At 40.9% G+C, this 21114-nt stretch overlaps 1 protein-coding gene across 6 annotated transcripts in view; it reads left to right on the top strand.

Annotated features, from left to right (window-relative positions):
- PWWP2A (PWWP domain containing 2A) overlaps nucleotides 1–21114 on the top strand; it is a 26541-nt gene extending 5427 nt beyond the window's left edge. The window contains exons 2-3 of one of the 6 annotated variants that reach the window (XM_081846085.1): nucleotides 8487–9451; nucleotides 19976–21114. In XM_081846085.1, the coding sequence (XP_081702211.1) occupies nucleotides 8487–9451; nucleotides 19976–19989 (979 nt within the window). In that variant the 3' untranslated portion in view covers nucleotides 19990–21114. Of the gene's footprint in view, nucleotides 1–8258; nucleotides 8334–8486; nucleotides 11315–17935; nucleotides 17956–19975 lie in introns of those variants that run through there. The other 5 variants (XM_081846083.1, XM_081846086.1, XM_081846084.1 and 2 more) reach the window with 5 other exon arrangements.

Below are 21114 nucleotides of genomic sequence, written 5' to 3'. Positions count from 1 at the left end.
TATAACTTCATTCTAACAAGACTCCCACCCCAGGCCTCAAACAAGCTCTGCACAGTTCTGGGGGTAAGACCTGTTTGGCATGCTGAGTTTGGAAGGTAAAATTGCTCGCGCAGTGGCAGTTTCAAGAGAGGGTTCAAGTATACAAGTCTCTGCGTATTCACACCATCCCTGAAACATAACCTCCGCGAAAGATGGGAGTTACTTGTATATAGTTTACATATAATCATGCAGATTAAATAATTCTGATTTGCAGGGGACGCGGGTGGCACTGTGGTCTAAACCACAGAGCCTAGGGTTTGCTGATCGGAAGGTTGGTGGTTTGAATCCCTGCGATGGGGTGAGCTCCTGTTGCTCAGTCCCAGCTCCTGCCAACCTAGCAGTTCAAAAGCACATCAAAGTGCAAGTAGATAAATAGGTACCGTTCTGGCAGGAAGGTAAACGGCATTTTCCTGCGCTGCTCTGATTTCGCCAGAAGCGACTTAGTCATGCTAGCCACATGACCCGGAAAAACTGTCTGCAGACCAATGTTAGGTCCCTCGGCCAGTAAGGCAAGATGAGCGCCGCAGCCCCAGAGTCGTTCGTGACTAGACTTAACTGTCAGGGATCCTTTACCTTTACCTTTTTTTAGCTGCATGCAGAGTTAGCTTGTGATGGTTATGCTCAATTTTAATGGTGTATCCCTTTGTAATCATAGATAGCATCAAATGAATTAACTGGTTCATAAAGGAAGCTCAGCTTCCACCATTGGGCATCAGAAATACATAGTTGTTTTAAATGGAAGGCTCGTTCTCACTTATGAAAGTGATGCAAGTCTTCAAGTCAGCGCATCAAGGATGAGAGATCTGTAGCCCAAATATGTTGTTAGTCACCATCCGTGGCCATTAGTCATGCTGGCTGAAGCTGATGGGAGCTGTACTCTCAACAACATCTGGAGGGCCACAGGTTCACCTTTCATGCTGCACTTCATGATTTTCTTCAACAATAACTTATCTAGATACACCATTCATAAGCTTACACTTAGCTGTGTTCATTATGTCTGAAAAAAGAATCACAGCACAAGTGGGGAGCATGGGGCATTGCTTCATTCCCTCCCACTTGAGTCCCATTCTGACCTCTTTTTGAGTGGGAAAGCTTGAAGGGGAATTCTAAGCATGTTTGGTTGAAAGTGTTTAGAAACTTCTTTGCTACTGGGAACCCTAAGGGGGTTCAAGGATGCCTTGACTGAAAGCTTTCAGAGCTCACCTTCAGACCCAGCTGCTCAGTGGGGCAGCATAGAGAAGGGAGCAGGGAGTCTGGCATATGTAGGAGCATTAGGGTGTGGGGCTGTCATGCACAACTCCATTTTCTCTGTTTATGGTTTATTCCTTTTCAAGAGTAATGCCTCAACGGTGCTAAGATGGATGCCCCTGTGACAGCAATACGGAGCTGTTCCAGTATTGCTATCTTCTTGAGCTATTATGAAACTAAGAGATTCGTGTTGGTGCTTATCTCTCAATAGTGATTAATACCTGCTTGACCGCCCCTGGTCTTTAGCATCCTTCACTCTTACTTCTTCCTTCCTTTCATATGTTGTTTCTTTGCAGTTGTGTGAGGCTTTTAAGCTGGGGTGGTCAATTTGTGACGTTCCACATGTTGGCCTACACTCCCACCCGCATGGCCTGTAGTCAGGGCTGATATCTGGTTGGCCATAGGTTAGCCCACCCCAGCTTTAAGCCTTAAGTAGAGCAACTAGGGCATGAGATTTACATAGGACGGGAACTGAAAGCAGGCTACAGATTAGCAACAACCATACAAGCTTATGGCTTACTTTCCTGTGTGTTATATTTCCTAAAGCATCCAGTTTCTAGCATTGCTGGAACATTGGTTCTGGTTGTCATGGCTCCTAGCTTGAGAAGCTTAATTCATTTTACGTAAATTGAAGGATAGAGGAAAAGATTGGATATTTTAAAAAATCAGACTGCATTTGACGAAGTTTGCTTCTGTCAAAGCACAGAACTACATAGTAAAGCTGAAAGATATGTCAAATATAATTTAGTCTGGTTGCTGGCAACCAATGTTTCCCATAACTAAATCACTGCAAATGGATGCTTATTGTTTCCCATATTTATTAACCATAAATAAATAAATAAATAAATAAATAAATAAATATCAACTTGCTAAACAGCCTGTTCAGATCCTCTTAATTTTGAGTAGCTTCCATTGTATCTGGCTTAAGTCTGCTATGATACAGCTGAATTGCTGCTTCCTGCCTTTCACTCGGTGATTCTGGTGAAGGATTATTTATTAAAACAAAAAGCTGACATTTAGATGCTTCCTTATTCTCAGACCCTTCTGCTAGGCCAAACATGTTAACTTCCTTTAGTTATATATGTGTATTTCAGATACATTTATTAGTTCTCTGAAACCTTTCTTTAAAAGTATGTTTGCCCTTCAAACATGATGAGACACATAATACAATTCAGGAAGTTGTAAAAATCAAGAGTTAGAATTTAACCCACATTCAGTCTTTGGCTAGTGATTTCCAGGCATCAGGTCCTGCTGCTGCTAACCCTGCTCTGTGCAACAAATGTGCTGGTGCCAAGTGTAAGCCATAATCCTTAGCTTCTCTTATTGGAGAAGTTGGGAGTTCCCTACTAGATTTTTACAGTATGCATTCCTGTCAGAAGCTGTGGAGGAGAAATAGTCATGTCAGAATTGGCTGACATGTACAAATCTGATTAAAGGTTGGGTGTGTGCATTTTACCTTCCTGAACTTAAAAAAAACCCTATATATCTGCTGAAGGGACTGTTGGCACCATTACACTTATGTAGCCATACAAGAATGCCACCAGAGCCACATGGGACCAATAGAGAATTCCACAAGGAAAAAAATGAATTCTGTTGCATCATTTGGTCCAGCAAACCTGTGTTCTGCAGTGGCAGGCAGATTCTTTTGAGAAGTCCCATGAGTAGAGCGTAAAGGCAGTGATAGCCATCAGTAGACTTGTTTCTTCAGAGCTTCTCTCGGTTCCCTTTAAAAGCTATCAGTCATCATCACATATACAGTGAATTTATAAGCTAAGAATATGAAGTAATTTTTGGTCTAAACAATATTGACGGCCACCCTGGATTGGTTACTTGCTGGAAAGAGAGGAAAAACTTCCCTCCATACGATTCATACTTTTATAAACATTAATCGCCATCACCATTTATTATTGAAAAAGACTGAAATATAATTACTCTCTCCCTGTTGAGGTAAAGTGCTGCAATCCTTGGATTTTGTAAATGTAGCTCCATTTCTGCACCTATTATTGTATGTGGTAAATGGAGGCCTCAAGGCCACTGTTTGAATATTCAGGGGAAATGTGTTGCTTCCTCCCCCTCACAAGGGTTCAATGTACTGCAGACCAGTATGATGCAAACTGTCAAGTCACAGTGTGTTTATGTGGTTGGGAACTGATGTGTCGGCCTTGAACAAGTCGTTCTCAGGTACTTAGTTGCCTCTGTACCCTAGAACAGTGTTCCCTAAGACGTTATATAGTAGGGTATTGTGTGTTTGTGTAGGCTTAACTGTAGGGAGGTTATGAAGCCAAAATGTCTGTCTTGAACTCCTAGGTGAGAGCTGAAGGACATGACTAGAGTGAATTCTCTTAATATGTTCATGAAATTTGGATTTGCCCTGGGCTTTTCGTTAATGGTGCTTAACAACCAATTTGGGTTGCAGCCAACAAAGTTGTCCTGTTAGTACAAATACTTCTTCCTGTGCAACAGGACTTCCTCTCCCTCATGCCTCCCAAATCCATTATGGGGGTTCCCTCAACCTTCTGGAGCATACCACTCATTGTTAAAACCCTGTTTATACAAGACAATCTACAAGTGATCGCCAAAAAAGAAGAAGATGGGAAAGGAAGAACCTTTGCACAAAAATAAGACATTGCGCTGATTGGACGACTTTGTTGGATACAACCATCTGTCTGTTTACAACATACTCTTTGACTTGTAGCATGCATGTACAAGAATCTTGTTTTTGGTCCTTGCATGACCCACTGGTGGTCTTGATCCACAGTCTCAAGATCTGTGACATAAGCCACAGATACCCAGGATATGCCTTAAGAGTAGATTTGGTACCTTCATGGTGATTTTGCAGAAGTGGCCACTTTAATAGCACACATGCCACGCTTTTTAGTTTTCTTACTGAATACCATATTGGTGTACAGTGGCACCTCGGGTTACAGATGCTTCAGGTTACAGATGCTTCAGGTTACAGACTCCGCTAACCCAGAAATAGTACCACGGGTTTAGAACTTTGCTTCAGAATGAGAACAGAAATCACACGGCGGCAGTGGGAGGCCCCATTAGCTAAAGTGGTGCTTCAGGTTAAGAACAGTTTCAGGTTAAGAACAGACCTCTGGAATGAATTAAGTTCTTAACCCAAGGTACCACACTACTGTTAAATAGAAAGTAAGTAAGATATGCCCATTTTGTGTTTAGCTTCTCTGAAACAGACCTTAGTCAGAGCTAGATCATTCCTATTTTGACTGCAAAAGTAGGACTCCCAAGGAAATGGAGTCTATTGAAACACAGTGGTACCTCAGCTTATGAACTTCAATCTGTTCCGGAAGTCCGTTCTTAAACCGAAACTGTTCTTAAACTGAGGGGCACTTTCCCTAATGAGGCCTGCCAGTGCCCTTCCTCCGTTGAGATTCTGTTCTTAGACCGAGGTAAAGTTCTAAAACCAAGACACTATTTCTGGTTTTGCAGAGTTTGTAAACCAAATTGTTCTTAAACTGGACTGTTCTTAAACCAAGGTACCACTGTACTATGTTTGTTGCATAATCTCTCCAGGTATATAATAAATTGTAAAGTCTGTGAAGGTGTTCTAAATAAAGCACTGCTGAGGGTTCAGAGCTCAGTATAGGCACATCTAGTATATTGATTTAAGTTTTTATATATTTCTGTTGCTGGTTAAAATTGCAGTGGTCTGGTTAGCATAAAATAATGTCAGAAGTGGGTGTTAGACATAGGCTTCCATTTTACCTTCGTATTCTTTTTCATTTAAGATAAGAGTTGAGCTAATATTACTGCTTTCTTGCTAGTTGGTATAAGACAGAGCTTTCCAAACTGTGTGTCGGCTGCATTGTGTAGGTGTGCCTCATGAACGCTCCTGGAGCTCCTCCCTAGGTTGGAAAGGGGTTAGTTTAACCCCCGGTTTGCTAGTAAAACCGATTTACTGTGTCACGAAATGATACATGTCTAAAAAGTGTGTCACCGAAATGAAAAGTTTGGAAAGCTCTGGTATATCTTTACTTTGTTTGGGTCATCTTTCGTGCAACACAATTGTCCACCATTGGGAATTGTGCAGCTGTTCATAAGCTGAAACTGTCAATACTCTTGTAAATATGGTGAGATCATACTAAGAACCTGTTGTTCCTTTTATGCTATTCAGTTAAGCCCAAACCTTCCACTAAAATCACAGTGAATTATGGCTTGAGTACATTGCATATTTTATCTTGCCCAAACTAACATGGCAGTATTGCAAATGTAACATTGTTTTATAGAAACCACTGTAGCTAGTTCATATTTACTGGATGAGCATTGTTTATATGTGAAGTCTGAGTCAGTACTTAATTGTTGGCAAATGTGATTATAGTTCAGTCTGATTTATGAAAAACATGATTAAATTTGCAAAGTGAATTTAAGACTATTAGGGATATGGGAAATAAGTTGCTGGTAAATATTAAATTGGTGGGGTATGCCATCTAGAAATCTGAATTTCTAATCTTGGAAGGCTGCTGAATTTCTGATTTTAGAAGGCACAAGCTAGGCAAAATGAAGCACTACTAAGTCTGGTTCCCTTCAGTGGGAGTGGTAAGCACATACCTGCATATCTTTCCTTTGAATCATTGGGACTTGATGTGCAGAACTTTGTCTGGATTGTTCCCAGAGTTTTTGGTGTAATTTCTAAAGATTAGTTTTGAGATACTCTCTGTCAGCAGAACAGTGTCTTATTGTTGAAGGAAGTATACTTTTTATAATAAAAAAAGATAAAAGTAGGGCCTGGTTTATGGTGCTTTGGGCTAAGGATTTGATAGTAGGTATAAACTTTGATAGTCTTTTGGAGTTGTTAAAATCAGGAACTGGGGAGTATTGGAAGCAAGAGTCCACGAACAGTGTCAGTAGAGACATTTGCCAGGAGGCAAAGCTGTGCTAAATACTTTTAAGTAGCCATAACCAGGCTGCCTAAAATTTTGCAAAATTGCAACAAAATCCCCTACTGAATAGGGAGTTTAAAAGGGAAAGCTGTGCAAGTTGTGTGGAGCTCAGGAACTGGAAGGTGTCTTGATCTCTATTGTGCAGTTAGAAAGCTCCAGAATCTGAAACCCCAGGACTTTACAATAATTCACATTATGCATAATGAAGTTATTGGGAGGTCCGTGCAAGCTAGAATGGAACAAGCTGGCTCACTGTAGAACAATAACATGTTTCTGTAGATTCTTGGTGAAGCAAGAGGTGCTGCTAAGTATACAGCCATCCTTTAGGTATTTCATTCATTCATGCCCACGATTGTATGCCTAAGTAGGGAGTAAATAAGCTTGCCTACTCATCCTTAATAATGTGATCCTCATCTTTGTTTAATTCTAAGGACTTACTGTACAGATTAAGAAAAATAGATCAGCCTACGTTCATTTTATTTGCAAAACAACACCGACCCACACCCCATGTCTTATAGTTGAGGGTAGCCAGAAAAATGCGGGGGCGGGGTGGATCTGGTGGACTTTTTCCTTTCCTTACCCCCAGCAGTAGAAGCATACAGTTTACCCTGATCCATGGGCACCTTCAGGCAGAAGTTTAAAGTCTGTTTAATGAAGTGGAAGGGATTGGGGAGGAGGAATGATTTGGTGTATGTTCCATTTCTTATACATAACTGATGTCTGTGTAGAAAAACACCTTTATATGTGGCATAAAGTTACTCTTTAACAGGCAGGAGGAATGACAACAGTGTGAATCCAAGCTTTTTGAATTGAGCAGCCTGGTCCCACACTTAGACTTATGTTTGTAATATATAGTGGGGTAAGGCTGTAGAAGCAGGTAATATGCCACCCATTTGAGCCCTTGCTTTCACCTAGTCGCAGCCATGCTGAACGATGCAAGGCCTATGATGCAGGGCATCATGGACAGCACTTACTTATGCTGAAATGCTTGCTGCTGAATGTGTACAAAAAAGCCTTCAGCCTTTTTTGTGTAAGATTGCCAACTCTAAGCAATAAGGCCCTCTCACTTTGAAATTGATAGATTACCTCTTCAGACTGTTTAAATAGGAAATGCTAGCCAAGGACTGCATTGACTGTTAATCACATCACATGTATCTTCAGCGATACAGTTAACAGAATTGGCTGTGATTAAGATGTCTGTCTCTGCACCTGAGCTAGCTAGCTAGCTGGGAGGATTTGAAAGTTCTAAAGGTGACCTGTTCATATAAGGTCTTGATTTCCCTGACTAGTTGGAGCTAGCCAATACTTATAAGATTAGCCCAGTCTAAAAATTATGGGGACATGCACAGATGAAGGGTGGTCTGCACAATTTGGCTAGCTGCGCACTCTTTTTGGTCACCTCGGCCATCTGGCACAGCAGAAAATTTTGCAGAGGAGAAGGCAACGGGCCTTTCAATTTGCACAAAGCCTTGTTCAGATGCAGCTGAGTCTTTCTCATACCTTCTGACTTGGCCTGGGAGACTGACTCCTCCTCTGTACATGTCAGGTGATGGGTGGGTATGCTTGGTCTCTTCTCAAATGGCGAGGCCCTTCCAAGTTCTCTGTGCAGAGAGCTCCAGGAGAAGGAGGGTTAACGTGTCATGCTGGAATTAGGAAGACGGTTGCCAGGGAGAGATTCGTGGTTGCCATTCAGGAAACCTTGGCACCAAGCTCCCCTAAAACCAGAACAGCTAGGCGATTGCAGTTCTCTACCTTCCGATAGCCAGGCACGCACTGTACCTTCTACAAGATTAGCTTCCCTAAACCATTTGTTTCTAGAACATTTCTGGAGAAACATGGGGTTCCTCAAGAGAAGGAGGGGTAATAGGAGGCACAAGAGCCTGCCCATTTCCAGTGCACTCTCAGCTTACATGACTATAATAAAGCCCAACAAGCTTATGAAGTATCCTCTGCCAACTGAGTATTTGCCTCCAGAATGTTTTAGGAATTCCATGGCAGGTGGGTCACTGTGGACAAAGTCTTGAAACCACTGCACTGCCATAGAGGAGATTCTAAATGTGTCTTGAGAACAGCAATGAAAGGGAAATAAACCATTTTGCTGCTGGCACACAATTCTTGTGACCCTTGGTAGATTGCTTTCTAGTCAGTGCTGAAATTTTCCAATTCACGTCATTGTGTATTCTGAAATGATAAGCTTGTTTTCATGTGGTGTGAAATGTTAGCTCCTTAAGATACTGAGAAATCTCAATTAAGCAAAGATTTGCAGTTAACTCTGTGTTTTTCTCTCTCATTAAGGTTTGGACCGCACGGAATCCCTGTGACCATATTTCCCAAAAGGGAGTACAAGGATAATCCTGAAGCGATGGAGCTCCAAAGTAAATCATTCCAAGATGAGACCCAAGTGAAGTGTGAAGCCAATGGGGTAGTCACAGACTCTTCTCCCCTCCAGCCATCAGAGCCTAGCCTGGCTAAAAGCCTATGGACTTCCAAGCCACCTCCCCTTTTTCACGAGGGAGCACCATATCCTCCTCCTTTGTTTATCAGGGACACATATAACCAGTCAATACCTCAGCCGCCGCCTCGGAAAATTAAACGGCCCAAGCGGAAAATGTACAGGGAGGAACCCACTTCTATTATGAATGCTATCAAACTACGACCCAGACAGGTCTTGTGTGACAAGTGTAAGAACAGTATTGTTGCAGAAAAGAAAGAAATTAAGAAGGGCAGCAGTACAAGTGATTCCTCAAGGTATGAGGATAATAGAAAGCGAAGACATGAGAGCGTAACTACTGTGAATAAAAAAATTAAAACTGATCATAAAGTTGATGGGAAAAGCCAAAATGAAAGCCAGAAAAGGAATTCCGTGGTCAAAGTTGCAAATATTGCTCATAGCAGAAGTAGAGTAGTCAAAGTTACCACTCAAGCAAATACTTCAAAAACGCAGTTAAATACTAAAAAAGTTCTCCAGAGCAAAAACATGGATCATGCAAAAGCTCGGGAAGTTTTGAAAATAGCCAAAGAGAAGGCACAAAAGAAACAGAGTGCAACCTCTACTTCCAAAAATGCACATTCAAAGGTCCACTTCACACGGCGTCTTCAAAACACCAGCTCAGGTTCCCTGCCCCCACGATTGCGTCTAAAGCCACAAAGGTACCGAAATGAAGAAAACGACTCCTCTCTCAAGACAGGGCTTGAGAAATTGCAGAGTGGCAAGATGGCAGCTAAGCCTCAGTCTCGCTGCTCCTCTACCCGCTCAGCAGGTGAGGCCCCTTCAGAAAATCAGAGCCCCTCAGAAGGCCCTGAAGAGGCCAGCAGTGAGGTTCAGGACACAAATGAAGTGCATGTACCTGTTGATCAGGATGAACAGCAGACACTGGGCAAGAGAGGCAGCAAAAGCAATATAACGGTTTACATGACCCTTAATAAAAAGAAATCTGACTCTTCCAGTGCATCAGTGTGTAGTAGTGATAGCACAGATGACTTGAAGTCCACCAACTCTGAGTGTAGCACTACTGAAAGCTTTGATTTTCCTCCAGGCAGCATGCATGCACCTTCCTCCTCCTCCTCCTCGTCCTCTTCAAAGGAAGAGAAAAAGCTCAGTAATTCCTTGAAAATGAAAGTCTTTTCAAAAAATGTCACTAAATGTGTCACACCAGATGGCAGGACCATATGTGTAGGAGACATTGTTTGGGCCAAGATATATGGTTTCCCATGGTGGCCAGCCCGTATTCTTTCTATAACTGTGAGCCGAAAAGATAACGGCCTCTTAGTCCGACAGGAAGCTCGTATTTCATGGTTTGGGTCCCCAACAACATCTTTCCTTGCTCTTTCACAGCTCTCCCCTTTTTTAGAAAACTTTCAGTCGCGATTTAATAAGAAGAGAAAAGGTCTTTACCGCAAGGCCATTACAGAAGCAGCCAAGGCTGCTAAGCAGCTAACTCCTGAAGTTCGGGCCCTGCTGACACAGTTTGAAACATGAACATGAGAAGTAAGGTAGGCAAGAAATGTGGAGGCTCCTTGAAATGTCTAGCCTAGTTAAATGCTATGAAGGACTTAGCCAATTAAACACAAAAATTGCACTCAGTTGGCTGCTTTTTTTATATACTGAAATGTCCATTTGTAGCAATGTCTTGACTGAAAGTTATACTTAACAAATTGTACATGCAATCAAATTAACCTAAAGCGAGATCTCAGTATTTTTCAAGAGGACTCTTACATTTTTTTGGTAAAAGTAAAAAATTCCTCTGACCACCCCATGCACAGGAGCCATAACCTCAGCTGAAGAGCAGTTTATTTGCAGGGAATTTTTACTAGTTTCTACCCACTATATATACCATTTCAGTGTATGTAGGGGGAGGGGGGAGGGAACAAATGAAATGGAAGTTTTAAACATGACTTGTATGGTCCACCTTAAATGCAGAACCCTAGGCCCTCTCTGAGCCTCAAACTTGATTTCAGTGTTTCCCCTTCCCTGTCCCCTGCCCAGAAAACGTAATTTACAATAGTGTGATGGGCCCAAAGAGTTCAGCCTTTGCCTAAAAACACTTTCTCACTGGCCACTTTAAATCCTTTTAGAAACCAATTTTAATCTGAATTCAGTTAGAAAGGTTTTATCATTTGTTAGATAGGTCTTGTTGGTCACCTTTTCCCAAATGCTTAGTTATGCTATGCACCCAGGGACAGCAGCATGAACTTCAGGTTTTGGCAAGTTAAGAGGAAGCCAGTTGCTCACAGGCGGGTCTGGATAGTACCCCAGCATTTGGGATCAGAGGCTGTTAATGCTGCATAGGTGTGAATCATAATTTCCAAGGAGGGTGGGGTGGGATGCTCCTAGGACAATTGTCTTGAAGGTGTAGCTTGAGAGAGTTTGTGTTGTATAGATAATTGGTCAGATTTCTCCCCCCTGACTACTTGTTCTTAAATTCTTAGGATGCGTCCTAGTAAATTACACTTTGTGAACTGTCAGATGTGTAATTATTGCATTTGGATGTACCGAGCAGCATATTTTTTTTAAACTATTTCCATTTAAGGTATCTGTTTGCAGGTCAGAAAATATGGAAAATGTAATTGTGTAATGCTCTGAAATGTACAAAAAAACTGTAAATAAAATTGACTAAATCTAATTATTTGTGTGTATTTCTCAAAAAGCTTTGAAATAAAATCAGGAAACAGGACTGTTTTCTGTTTACACAATATTTAGGAAATAATTTTCTTGCTCGACACTCTTAAATTAGTATCACTAACTGCGTATCAAAATAACATTGGTGTTGAAAATATAAATAAGGTTCTAATTTTGGCAAATTATTCAGCTATTTATTTCCCCATAGCAAATCCTTGTCAGTGCTTTAAAAAACCACACGCCTTTCCAGTGTAATTATTCCCCCCACCATTTTATGTTACTTTATCCCTCATGTCCATTTGCTCCTAGATCTTCTGCAGGTCTGATGCTCTGCATTGGACCCTTTTATGCAGTTGATTCGCTTAGACATTACACTTTCTAATGGACTCATATAATTTGTACTTGGTTTAAGTTTGCAATGTTGTAAAAGGTGCCTAATTTCATTCTCCCCCAAAACACATTACAATTTTAGGAGTAGGCATTTAGGAAAAAGGGAAAAAGCTTGAAGCTAAATTAATTGTGTGTATCAAATCTCAAAGAATTAATGACCAAAGGCTCTGTTGTGACAGTTTGATTCTAAGGTATACTTTATCATAATACTCAAACTTCATTTTATTCCCAAACATTTTACTTTAAATCTGGTATCTCTGACGCTTTGTACGTGGGCTTGAAATCGGCTCCAAATAGTTTTCATCCTTCCTTGATGTAACACTAGATAAGCATAAATTTCTAAACGTGTAGACAAATAAACCTGCATTCAGTCTGTCAATGCTTTTTGAAATTACAAAACACACAACATTAATAGCATGCAATTCTGTTTCACTCCTGTGCTGTGTACAGTATTCTCTTTCCTGCAAACAGAAACAAATGCAGTGTTGAACTATTTTGTTTTGTTTTTTTCAGGCAGGCTGTGCCTAAGGTTTTTAAAAACAAAAATTCGCAATGAAACAGACAACTTTCAGTGCTTTCTGCAAAGTTAAAAGCTCAGTTTGGGGCTAGTGTACACATTATGAGATTGATAGGTATACCTGGGTGTACCTGCTAATTTCCTAATTCATGACCCTACCTTCAAGGGAGCCTGTGATGAGTGCTTGATTGGGCACGTCTTCTAGGGTTTTGCCATTTTGAATAGACAGTCTTCTGCATTTGCATTCTACCAAGAGTATAATTTGATTCTGGAGCCTTTGCTCCAGTTTGAAATAAATATAATTGAGTCTTGTCTTCAAAATCATGCTTTTTACAACACTGTGGAACAGTTCTGTTCCCTACTCAGGCCATAGTTTGCAATCGGGCATGCTATACATGACATTAAAAGGGTTGAGTAGAAATTACTCTCACTTTAAATTTAATTACTACTTTTCTCTGCTTGCCTTGATGAGAAATCTTCTCTTTGCTTCCCTTTTGAAAATACTTGTTTGATTTTTTTTTATCTCTTTAATTTTGGAGTTCCTTAGTGACATTTTGATGTCACAGGCAATGACTTAATGTCGTTCATTTCTGTGTAGAGCCTTACTGCAGTTTGATTTTTCAGTTCAAAGCATGGAGATGTCATGATATAATCCATTTGCTGCAAGGCATTCAAGAGATTTTGGATGTTGTATCCAGGCTTGGAGGCAAAAGCGGCTGTTCAAGAGGCACTAAACTACAAAGCAAATATTGGCTTAGATTCCAGGGCCTTCTGCCTGAGCAGGAAGCACTTCTAGTGCTGTGGGGGTGCATTTGCTGACTCATCCATCTGCACTTTCCTGTGTCCTTCTCCAAAATAAATGACTTGGGATTACTGAACCCACCGGTATAGGTTTTTTGGGGGAAGGTGAGGGGTGGATGATGAGGGTTTGATGGAAATTGGTGACACACCCAGCCTACGTGAGCAGGATGTTTGTATCCAAGCTGTTGAATTTTGGACAGAATACACAAATTGATTGTCAAACTTTAGGCAAAGGTTTTCACCAAACACCTAGGTTTCGTATATTTTCTTTCAAGTAGTTTATTATTCCACTTCAACCAGCTGTCTCTTCAGTGAAAGACACGGAGAATGCCCTGGTGCATGTAGCTAACCCTGAGTTGCCTTAAAACTAAACAGAATACTTCATTTAAAATCATCATGAATTGCATCCAATTAAACAATTGCATGCACAGAACTTCTGCAAGCATAACAAAACTCTCCCCTCCAGATGGTCTCTGAAGGGTTGAGGGGAACTCCAGAGCAAATTTGGTAGATGCACAGGAGTAGTCCTAGGGAGGTACGGGAAATTAGGTAAGCACAATAATTTAGTTGAATACATCCCTGTTGGTTAATAATAATAATAATAATATACCCCCCTATACCCGGGGGTCTCAGGGCATTACTTTCAATGCTTCATACCTCAAAGGAAAACGATGGTATAAATTTTATCCTGACGTGGAATGAAATTGGTGAAAGAACAGATGACTTATTTCCACAAGCAGAACAATTCCAAATAAAAAGCTAGTAAACCGTCATGCCTTACTAACATGTTCTACCTAATCTGTTTCCATTGTTATAGCCCTGCACAAGTTGTGTGCTCTCATTTCCATGATAATCAAATACACCAACCTGTGTTGAACTGCAGTTAGGATTTCAGAATGGCTGTCGTGATAATTTTGCTTTAGAAAATGCATTCTTTGTAGCAAGAGTAGTCTTAGAATAGCCATGACCCTCTTTCTTGCATAAAAGGAAATGCCTCTTTAAGATAGGACTTGCCACTTGTAATTTTTAATAAGTGCAGTGTTAGTCTGTCGTTGCAAAAACAGCAGTCTTGAAGGTGCTACAAATGCATTATGTCAAAAGCTTTCCTGGGCAAAAGTTCCAAGTTCACAAAGGCTTTTGCTATAATGAAATGTTAGTCTTAATTGCTGACACCTTTTTCAGTCTTATCTATGTTGTATTGTGTTGCTGCAGCACATCTTAGCACTATTCAGATCTAGCACTATTAGTAGCATGTGCTAAGGTCTAAGTAAATGATTCTTTCTGCATGACCAGCACAGGAAATGACCAGCACAGGAAATGAACAGTTAAAATGAGATGCATACATGGAACATAGGTACATGCCCCAGTGGACTGCATCCAGTGAATCTGCCCACAGAAACATTTTAACAAGGATCAAGTAGCATGTTGTTTTATCATCCTTCTAGTATGCGTTACTCTGTTCTGAGACAAGTCCCCCTGCAGTATGGTAATGAGCCAGGTGCATGTATTTGAGAGAGATGGGCAGTACTTTAAATGATATATCATAGTTTCAAGGAAGTGAGAAATCTTTGCTACTTCCAAGCTCATAAGGCAGTGAAAAGAATGTTCTGCATTGCAAAATAATCTACATAAGCCTTGGCTGTGCTGGCTGGGGCTAATGGGAGTTGTAGTCCAAAACATCTTGGGGGGGAGGTAGCAGGTTGAGGAAGGCTAGGCTACAGGCAGGTGGGCAAGAAGTCACTAGGCAAAAAATATTTACCGTATGTAGCACAGGAAGGGTTGCTGCAGCTGTTTGAGCTGAATTCACACATGTTCCTCCACTGGTGACTTAGGGCAGAATCTAACCTCACAACAGGACTCTTCCTCTCTTGTACCAGAAGGGTCCTTGGCCCTCCTGCACACTTTTCAGCTTGTCAATATCCTTAAATTGTGGTGCCCAGAACTGGACACAGTACTCCAGGTATGGTCTGGTCTGGCCAAGGCAGAATAGGGTGGCACTATAACTTCCCTGATTGGTACACTTCACTCCTGGTGACAGCCTACAATAGCATAAGCTTCTTTCTTTCTTTTGCATCTTATGCACTACTAAGATCCCTAGATCCTTTTCTACATGTACTACTGGCAATCCAGGTATTCCCCATCTTCTATTTGTTCAGGTGGTTCTTCTAGCCTAAGTGTAGAACCTTACATTTGTCCCTATTGAAATTCATTTTATTAGCTTTGGCTCAGCTCTGCAATCTGTTTAGGTCATCTTGAATCCCAATTCTGTCATCAGTGGCACTGGCTACTCCTCCCAGTTTGATGTCACCTACAAACTTCCCCCTAATCTCCATCCTTGAGACTGGGTGCTCTGTCCAGCACATAGAGGGATCCTGCAGGAGGTTGAAATGTGTGTTTGTTGCACAGAGCACTGCATCCCTCAGGGGTCTTGAAGAATACATCATTCTCTGCCCATACATCCCATCCACCACTAGTCCATGGTAAGCAAATTCCAAAGATAGATGCTGATAGTATATTTCGCTAGTGTTCACGTCTTGCATATTGATTTCATGGGCTGGTTCATACCTCAGCTTTTATTCAGTGTAGTTAAATATTACCGTATCAGAATTGATATGGCTTATTTGCTCACAAAGACTCTTCAGGTGATACATTTACTGAATTGCAAAGCAGGCACTGTATAATATGAAAACATCCATTTTGCTTGGTTTCAGTTTATAACTTTATACGTGGAGATTACAGAGATGATGAAAAAGACAATGTCCGTCAAATCGAACAATAATGAGGACTAGACTTGCAACACTAGTTAGAAAAATTAAAATCAAATATCTTTTCCCTATGTGATTTTTGGTTTTCAAGTTTCATGGTGCTTGAAAAACGTTTCCTTTTATAATCAAGGGTATTGTGTACAGCAGTGAAAAGAGTAACATGGAAAGCAATTGTAATAAATATATTTTAAGATTTAAATTTGTAGCTTTAAAAGAAATTAATAAAAGTATTAAAAATACTTTAAAATGTATTTTCAAAAAATAGATAAAAACCACTGTTCAAAAGAAGAAAGCACCAGAGATTTACATATATTTTCATAGCTGCTTTCAATACAAACGTTTATAAGAAAGTAGTTGTAAGTATGTTGCCTGCGTGTCCTTCTAGGCATCCTCAATGTATAGCTAGCTATGCAGGGTGAAAGCTAGCCTCACTTTGCAGCAGGGATAGGAAACATAGCCTTCCCAGTGCTGCAGGACTCCCATTGACCATAGGTTATGCTGACCAGAGCTGATGTGAGTTGAGAGGACCACAACCGTTGGAGGGCCACAGGTTCCCCATCTCTGTTCTGCAGCTTATTTTCTCAAACCCATCAACTTTGTATTATCAGATAATTACAAACCTAATGGATTCCATTTGGTTCATCCTTCCCTTTTCGTTATGGAACTCAAGTTTTGGTGACTTTGATATGCTTTTGGCCTGTGGATTCTTTTATTAATTCCCACATGTCCACACCCTTCCTCTAGTTTTCCATTTTTCTTTTCCAGCTGACACTTAACATTCCTTGGCTACTGAGCATGCTCAAACCTCATTATGTTGTTTGTTTTTACACCATGTGTGCGTTTAAAAGATTTTCTGTACTTTTGGAAACCTTGGCATTTCCCTCAAGCACGTCAATCAATACCTCCTCATTTGTCAGTGGTTCTGTTTTGGCTGCAGCTCTGTCAGCACTCATCACATGAGTTGGCTATTAGAGGAAGTGATAAACAAATGGTGAAATAAGTGGTCAATAAATTGCTAGGATTCAAAGAGCTACCTGGTAGGATTTTCAAGAGCACATGCCCAGTGGGATTTTCAGCTTTCATTGTTCGACAGTAGCTTCCCATGCCATATTAAATTGCTCTGAAAGGTAAGTTGAAATGCTGTTTGGCCATGCAACATGGGATGACAGGGAGCTGCTGTTCAAGAGAAACCATTCTCACTTGCCCTTGATCTGCTGAAACAGCTGTCACTTATTGGATAATGGGTATAATTCAGCAGAAATATGTTGCACAGAAAACAATCCTATGGAACAATCCTATGGAAAACAATTAATTACAGTTAATGCCACAAAGATTTCAGTAAGATTTAGTTGTGACTAGCATTTGCTGGGCTGTGCCAGGCATTATAATTAAGCTATGTTTTTTCTATCTTCACGAACTGGATCTTCTGACATCTTTCTTGTTACTTTTCGCCAAATAAAAATGTCTAAAGATCCAGTCACTGAGTTGGATCATGTTAGCTCTGTTTCTTACCAAAGGACTGTTAGCTGATATTCTTGATGTTTTCCTGTTGCTTTTTGGATATCCGTGGGTCTGTTTTGTATCGTGAACAAGAAAATCCCAAGTAGGGGAAGTGAGTAATTGGTTGTACATTTGTTTCTTGTAAGGGAAGTTTGCTGACAGGATTATAAATATGTTCCGTGTAACTTCTTAAACTAAGGCAGCAGTCCTGTACCCACTTTCCTCAGAACAAGCCCCATTGAATTCAGTGGAATATACTTATGAGTAGACCTGTATGCTGTTAAACATACACAAGAACAAGAAAGTTTTAGCTCCTGCTGCCTTTTGAAAATATTCCCAGTTTGGGAGCTTCATGGGTGAACTATAGTTTGAGGCTGGGAAATTTAAACTGTCAAATGGGATTCCTTTCAGTCAGTCACAACTGAGCTCCTTAAAAGATGGTGTTGGTATCCATGAATCGAATGGTAGATAGTATCAGTACAAGAAACCCCAAAGGTGGGTACTAAAAATTGTGATTGGAGGCCCCGAGCCATCTACTCATTGCTCATCAGCATCCTGTCATTTCACCACTATTTGCTGTGGAGGGTATCTTGCTGGATTCTTAGGTATATTGTCTTATGGGCTGGTCTTCTAACACCCTCTGTGTTTGCAGCCTAGGTTTTCCTCATTTTCATGGCTTCAGTCCCTTGGAGCTGTGGTGCTTCCAGAAGGTACGAAGAACCTCTGCCTGAATTTGTGATACTTCATGTCATTCGGAGCTCTACTCTTGGTTCCACACCTGATCCCTGAGCCTGACCTCCTTTTGCAGGGGGCAAGACAGAGTGCATAAAAAGTATAGGAGTCCTTGAGTCTGTGGCTAATGGGGAGCAAAGTAAACATAGTTGTTTTTCCCACATTGAGCAGCATGGTGGTGGCATGCATGCAGTGATAACAGCTGCTGAAGGATCCCTAGAATATACTGTCTTTGCTCTTGACAGTTCCCTGCATGGAGTGCTCATGCCCATTGTCCCCCCCAAGATAAGATTCTCAGGAACCTGCCTTTCAGTTGTTTGTTTCCAGCCCACCCTTCCTTGGCTGATAGTGGTGTTGTAGCTTGGTAGCTCATTAGCTGTGGCTCACTGAATGCAGCGTGTTATGGGAATCTTCTCTTTATGTTGCACAAGTCCAAGGCACAGGTCTCCGTGGTTTTTCTAGAATTATTATTATTATTATTATTATACCATCATATACTTGCAGATCTAAGGGTGGTTCACAGAACAAAATCAGAATATAAAACCACAAAATACATTATCAAAATGAAAACAACAACCCAATAACCCGTCCCAACACATTTTAAAAGAGCGAAGGGCTACTAATAGCCCTGTTCCAAGACTTAGAAGGGGACACCTCAGGAGCGATAGTGTTATAGGGACAACATGGAAACATTCCAAGCAGTTTCTGGCGCAAGTAATTAAAAATGTAAGTCTGTTAGAGATGGTGTTTTCCTAGCACGTTTGTGGTCTGCAGTAGCTTTCCTCTTTTCTGAGCTCTTCATTTGAGCAGTTTGATACTGGGAATACTGGATTTGGTCCCAAGACTCACAAATGGGAGTTCTGCTCAAGCAGCAGAGCTTCCCAGCTCCTTTCTCCACAAATCCTCAAAAATCTGTTCCTGAGTGATAGAAGGATGGGAGATGGAGAGTATGTGCATGTAACAGAAAGTGCAAGTCTCAAATACAGGGGAAATGGAAATGCCTTTCCATCACACAAGCTCCCCATGGGACCCAACCCAGTTTGGTTCATGGGCAGTGGCCAACATTTTCTCCCATCCGTGTTGCCCTAGCCCTGCTTTCTCTGCTGTTAGAAATGATTGGTTGGGGGTGTCCCTATATAACATGATTGTGCTTACCTGTCTTGTGCTAACGTCTGATCCTTCCCATAGAGATGGGTTAGTAGAAGAGGCCTCTGCTGAGTAAGCAAATGCTGCTGTCCATTTAATGTTAGCTTCTATCCTTGTCCACCCCACCAGCATTTTGTCCTCTGCCCTGCCTGGAGCAAAATTCTCCAAAAGCACTGTATTTTCAAGTCATTGAGTTGTATCCAGCTAAAGCTAAGCTATATGTACAGTAGACCCACTGAACTCGATAGACACGAGTCCTATGCAGAGAACACCCACTGAGATGAATGAATGCAACCCTTTGTCTTCCTTTCCCCTACCTCCTGCTTGTGTCATTTGAAGATGTTAGCTCTACTCACTACTTGTGGCCTTTAGGTAGAGAGAGTTGGAGTAGGCAGCATTTGGGTATACTTTTAAACTGTGGCAGTAATAAACCTGACAAACATCAGCTGGTGTAGCATATGGTTAAGAGACTGTTGTGTATACATGAGGAAGTCAGATGTGCCATGAATTCACAAGGTGGTCTTGGATAAGGCAGACCCTAGTATGCATTATAGGGATAATAGTAACCAACATTACAAGGTTCTTGGAAGGATGATGTTGAAAATAATTGATATACTGTTTCGGGCTTGCTGCGTGTTAACCATCACATTTATCTGTATGGGCTTGCTAAGACTTTCTCCTCAACTATTTATTTTCCCCATTAAAAATTATGTCTGATTAAAAAAAAAAAACCCACATATTAACTGTTCTAAAGTCTTTTAAGGGCAATTATGCATTCACTGCTAACTCAGAATGTTTTCCCTCTCCTTTTCAGCACAGAGACATTAATCGCCTGCTGTATTTATGGAACCTCCCTACACTGCCATGAAGAAGGTCAGCTGGCCAGGCATGATATACAACTGAAATCTAGATTGCAGTGTATACTGGGAGAGAACTTTTTACAAAAACCACCACACCCCTTTTCCAGGGCATCTGTACTTACTGTAAATTTATTTTGGAATTTGAAGTGTTAGAAATATTTTATAAACTTTTTTTGCAATAACTAAGGCATGAGCCAAGGAGCCTGTTCAAGATGAACTTGCAAGGAACCACTTGAATTACTAGTATGAAGAATCACAAAGTGTACTCTTACTCTTCAAATGTGATAGTCTGAATAGGCCCTAGCAGTGGAGTCAAGACCTCTGGAAAGTTGGCTGTAAACTTCTGAACATTTACTTTTGTTCTTACTGTGTGTTATTTCACATCTTAACAAACTTTAGTATTTGGTGCAGGTGTTAGCAGAGCTGTAACCTATTTCTGGAAGCACGTCCACATTCAGCTGTGGTGTTAAGTACTGACAGTCCTGTTTGGAGGCAAAGGTTTCCCCTAGAGATGGTGGTAAGGGCAGCGACAGTGAACTCCATGTAATTCTTGAATAATTATGGCAAATCTTTGCTGTTGTGGGAAATGTTTCTTTGATGGCCACGAAGATCATTCTATAAAATGCAGGAATCACTGACAATACACAAATGTCTGTGTGCTTGTGATTCTCTAGCAGTAGTCACCCTAAAGGACAGCTACAGCTAAGATAGGGTAGTAACTGGTATCCAAAGTCATGTTTCCTTTCTAATGAAGGAACATATTGCACATTAAATTAGTCCTGACTTGGTTGTGACTAACTTATTCATAACAGCCCGCTGTTAGATTGGGGTTTTAGCATTTCTAAAGTTAGTTGGTTTACAAGCCCTCTCCAATAAAACAAGTCTTAACTCTTATCTGCAGGACTTGAGTATTTAACTGCCAGATTGTTCCACATTTCAATGGAATTCAACCTAGTTTTCCACAGGATTGCACTCACTATTAAAATCTGCTTTTCATATTACCCAGGTATAAAACCTTAACTTGCATTTAGTTTATTAACAGCAGATCAGGATTCCCCAGGAAGGTTGATGGGTTAATAAACACAAGTCAAAA

Source organism: Podarcis erhardii (assembly GCF_964252035.2).
Source record: "Podarcis erhardii genome assembly, chromosome: 2".
Lineage (NCBI taxonomy): Eukaryota > Metazoa > Chordata > Lepidosauria > Squamata > Lacertidae > Podarcis > Podarcis erhardii.
This window is presented reverse-complemented; position numbering and strand designations above follow the sequence as displayed.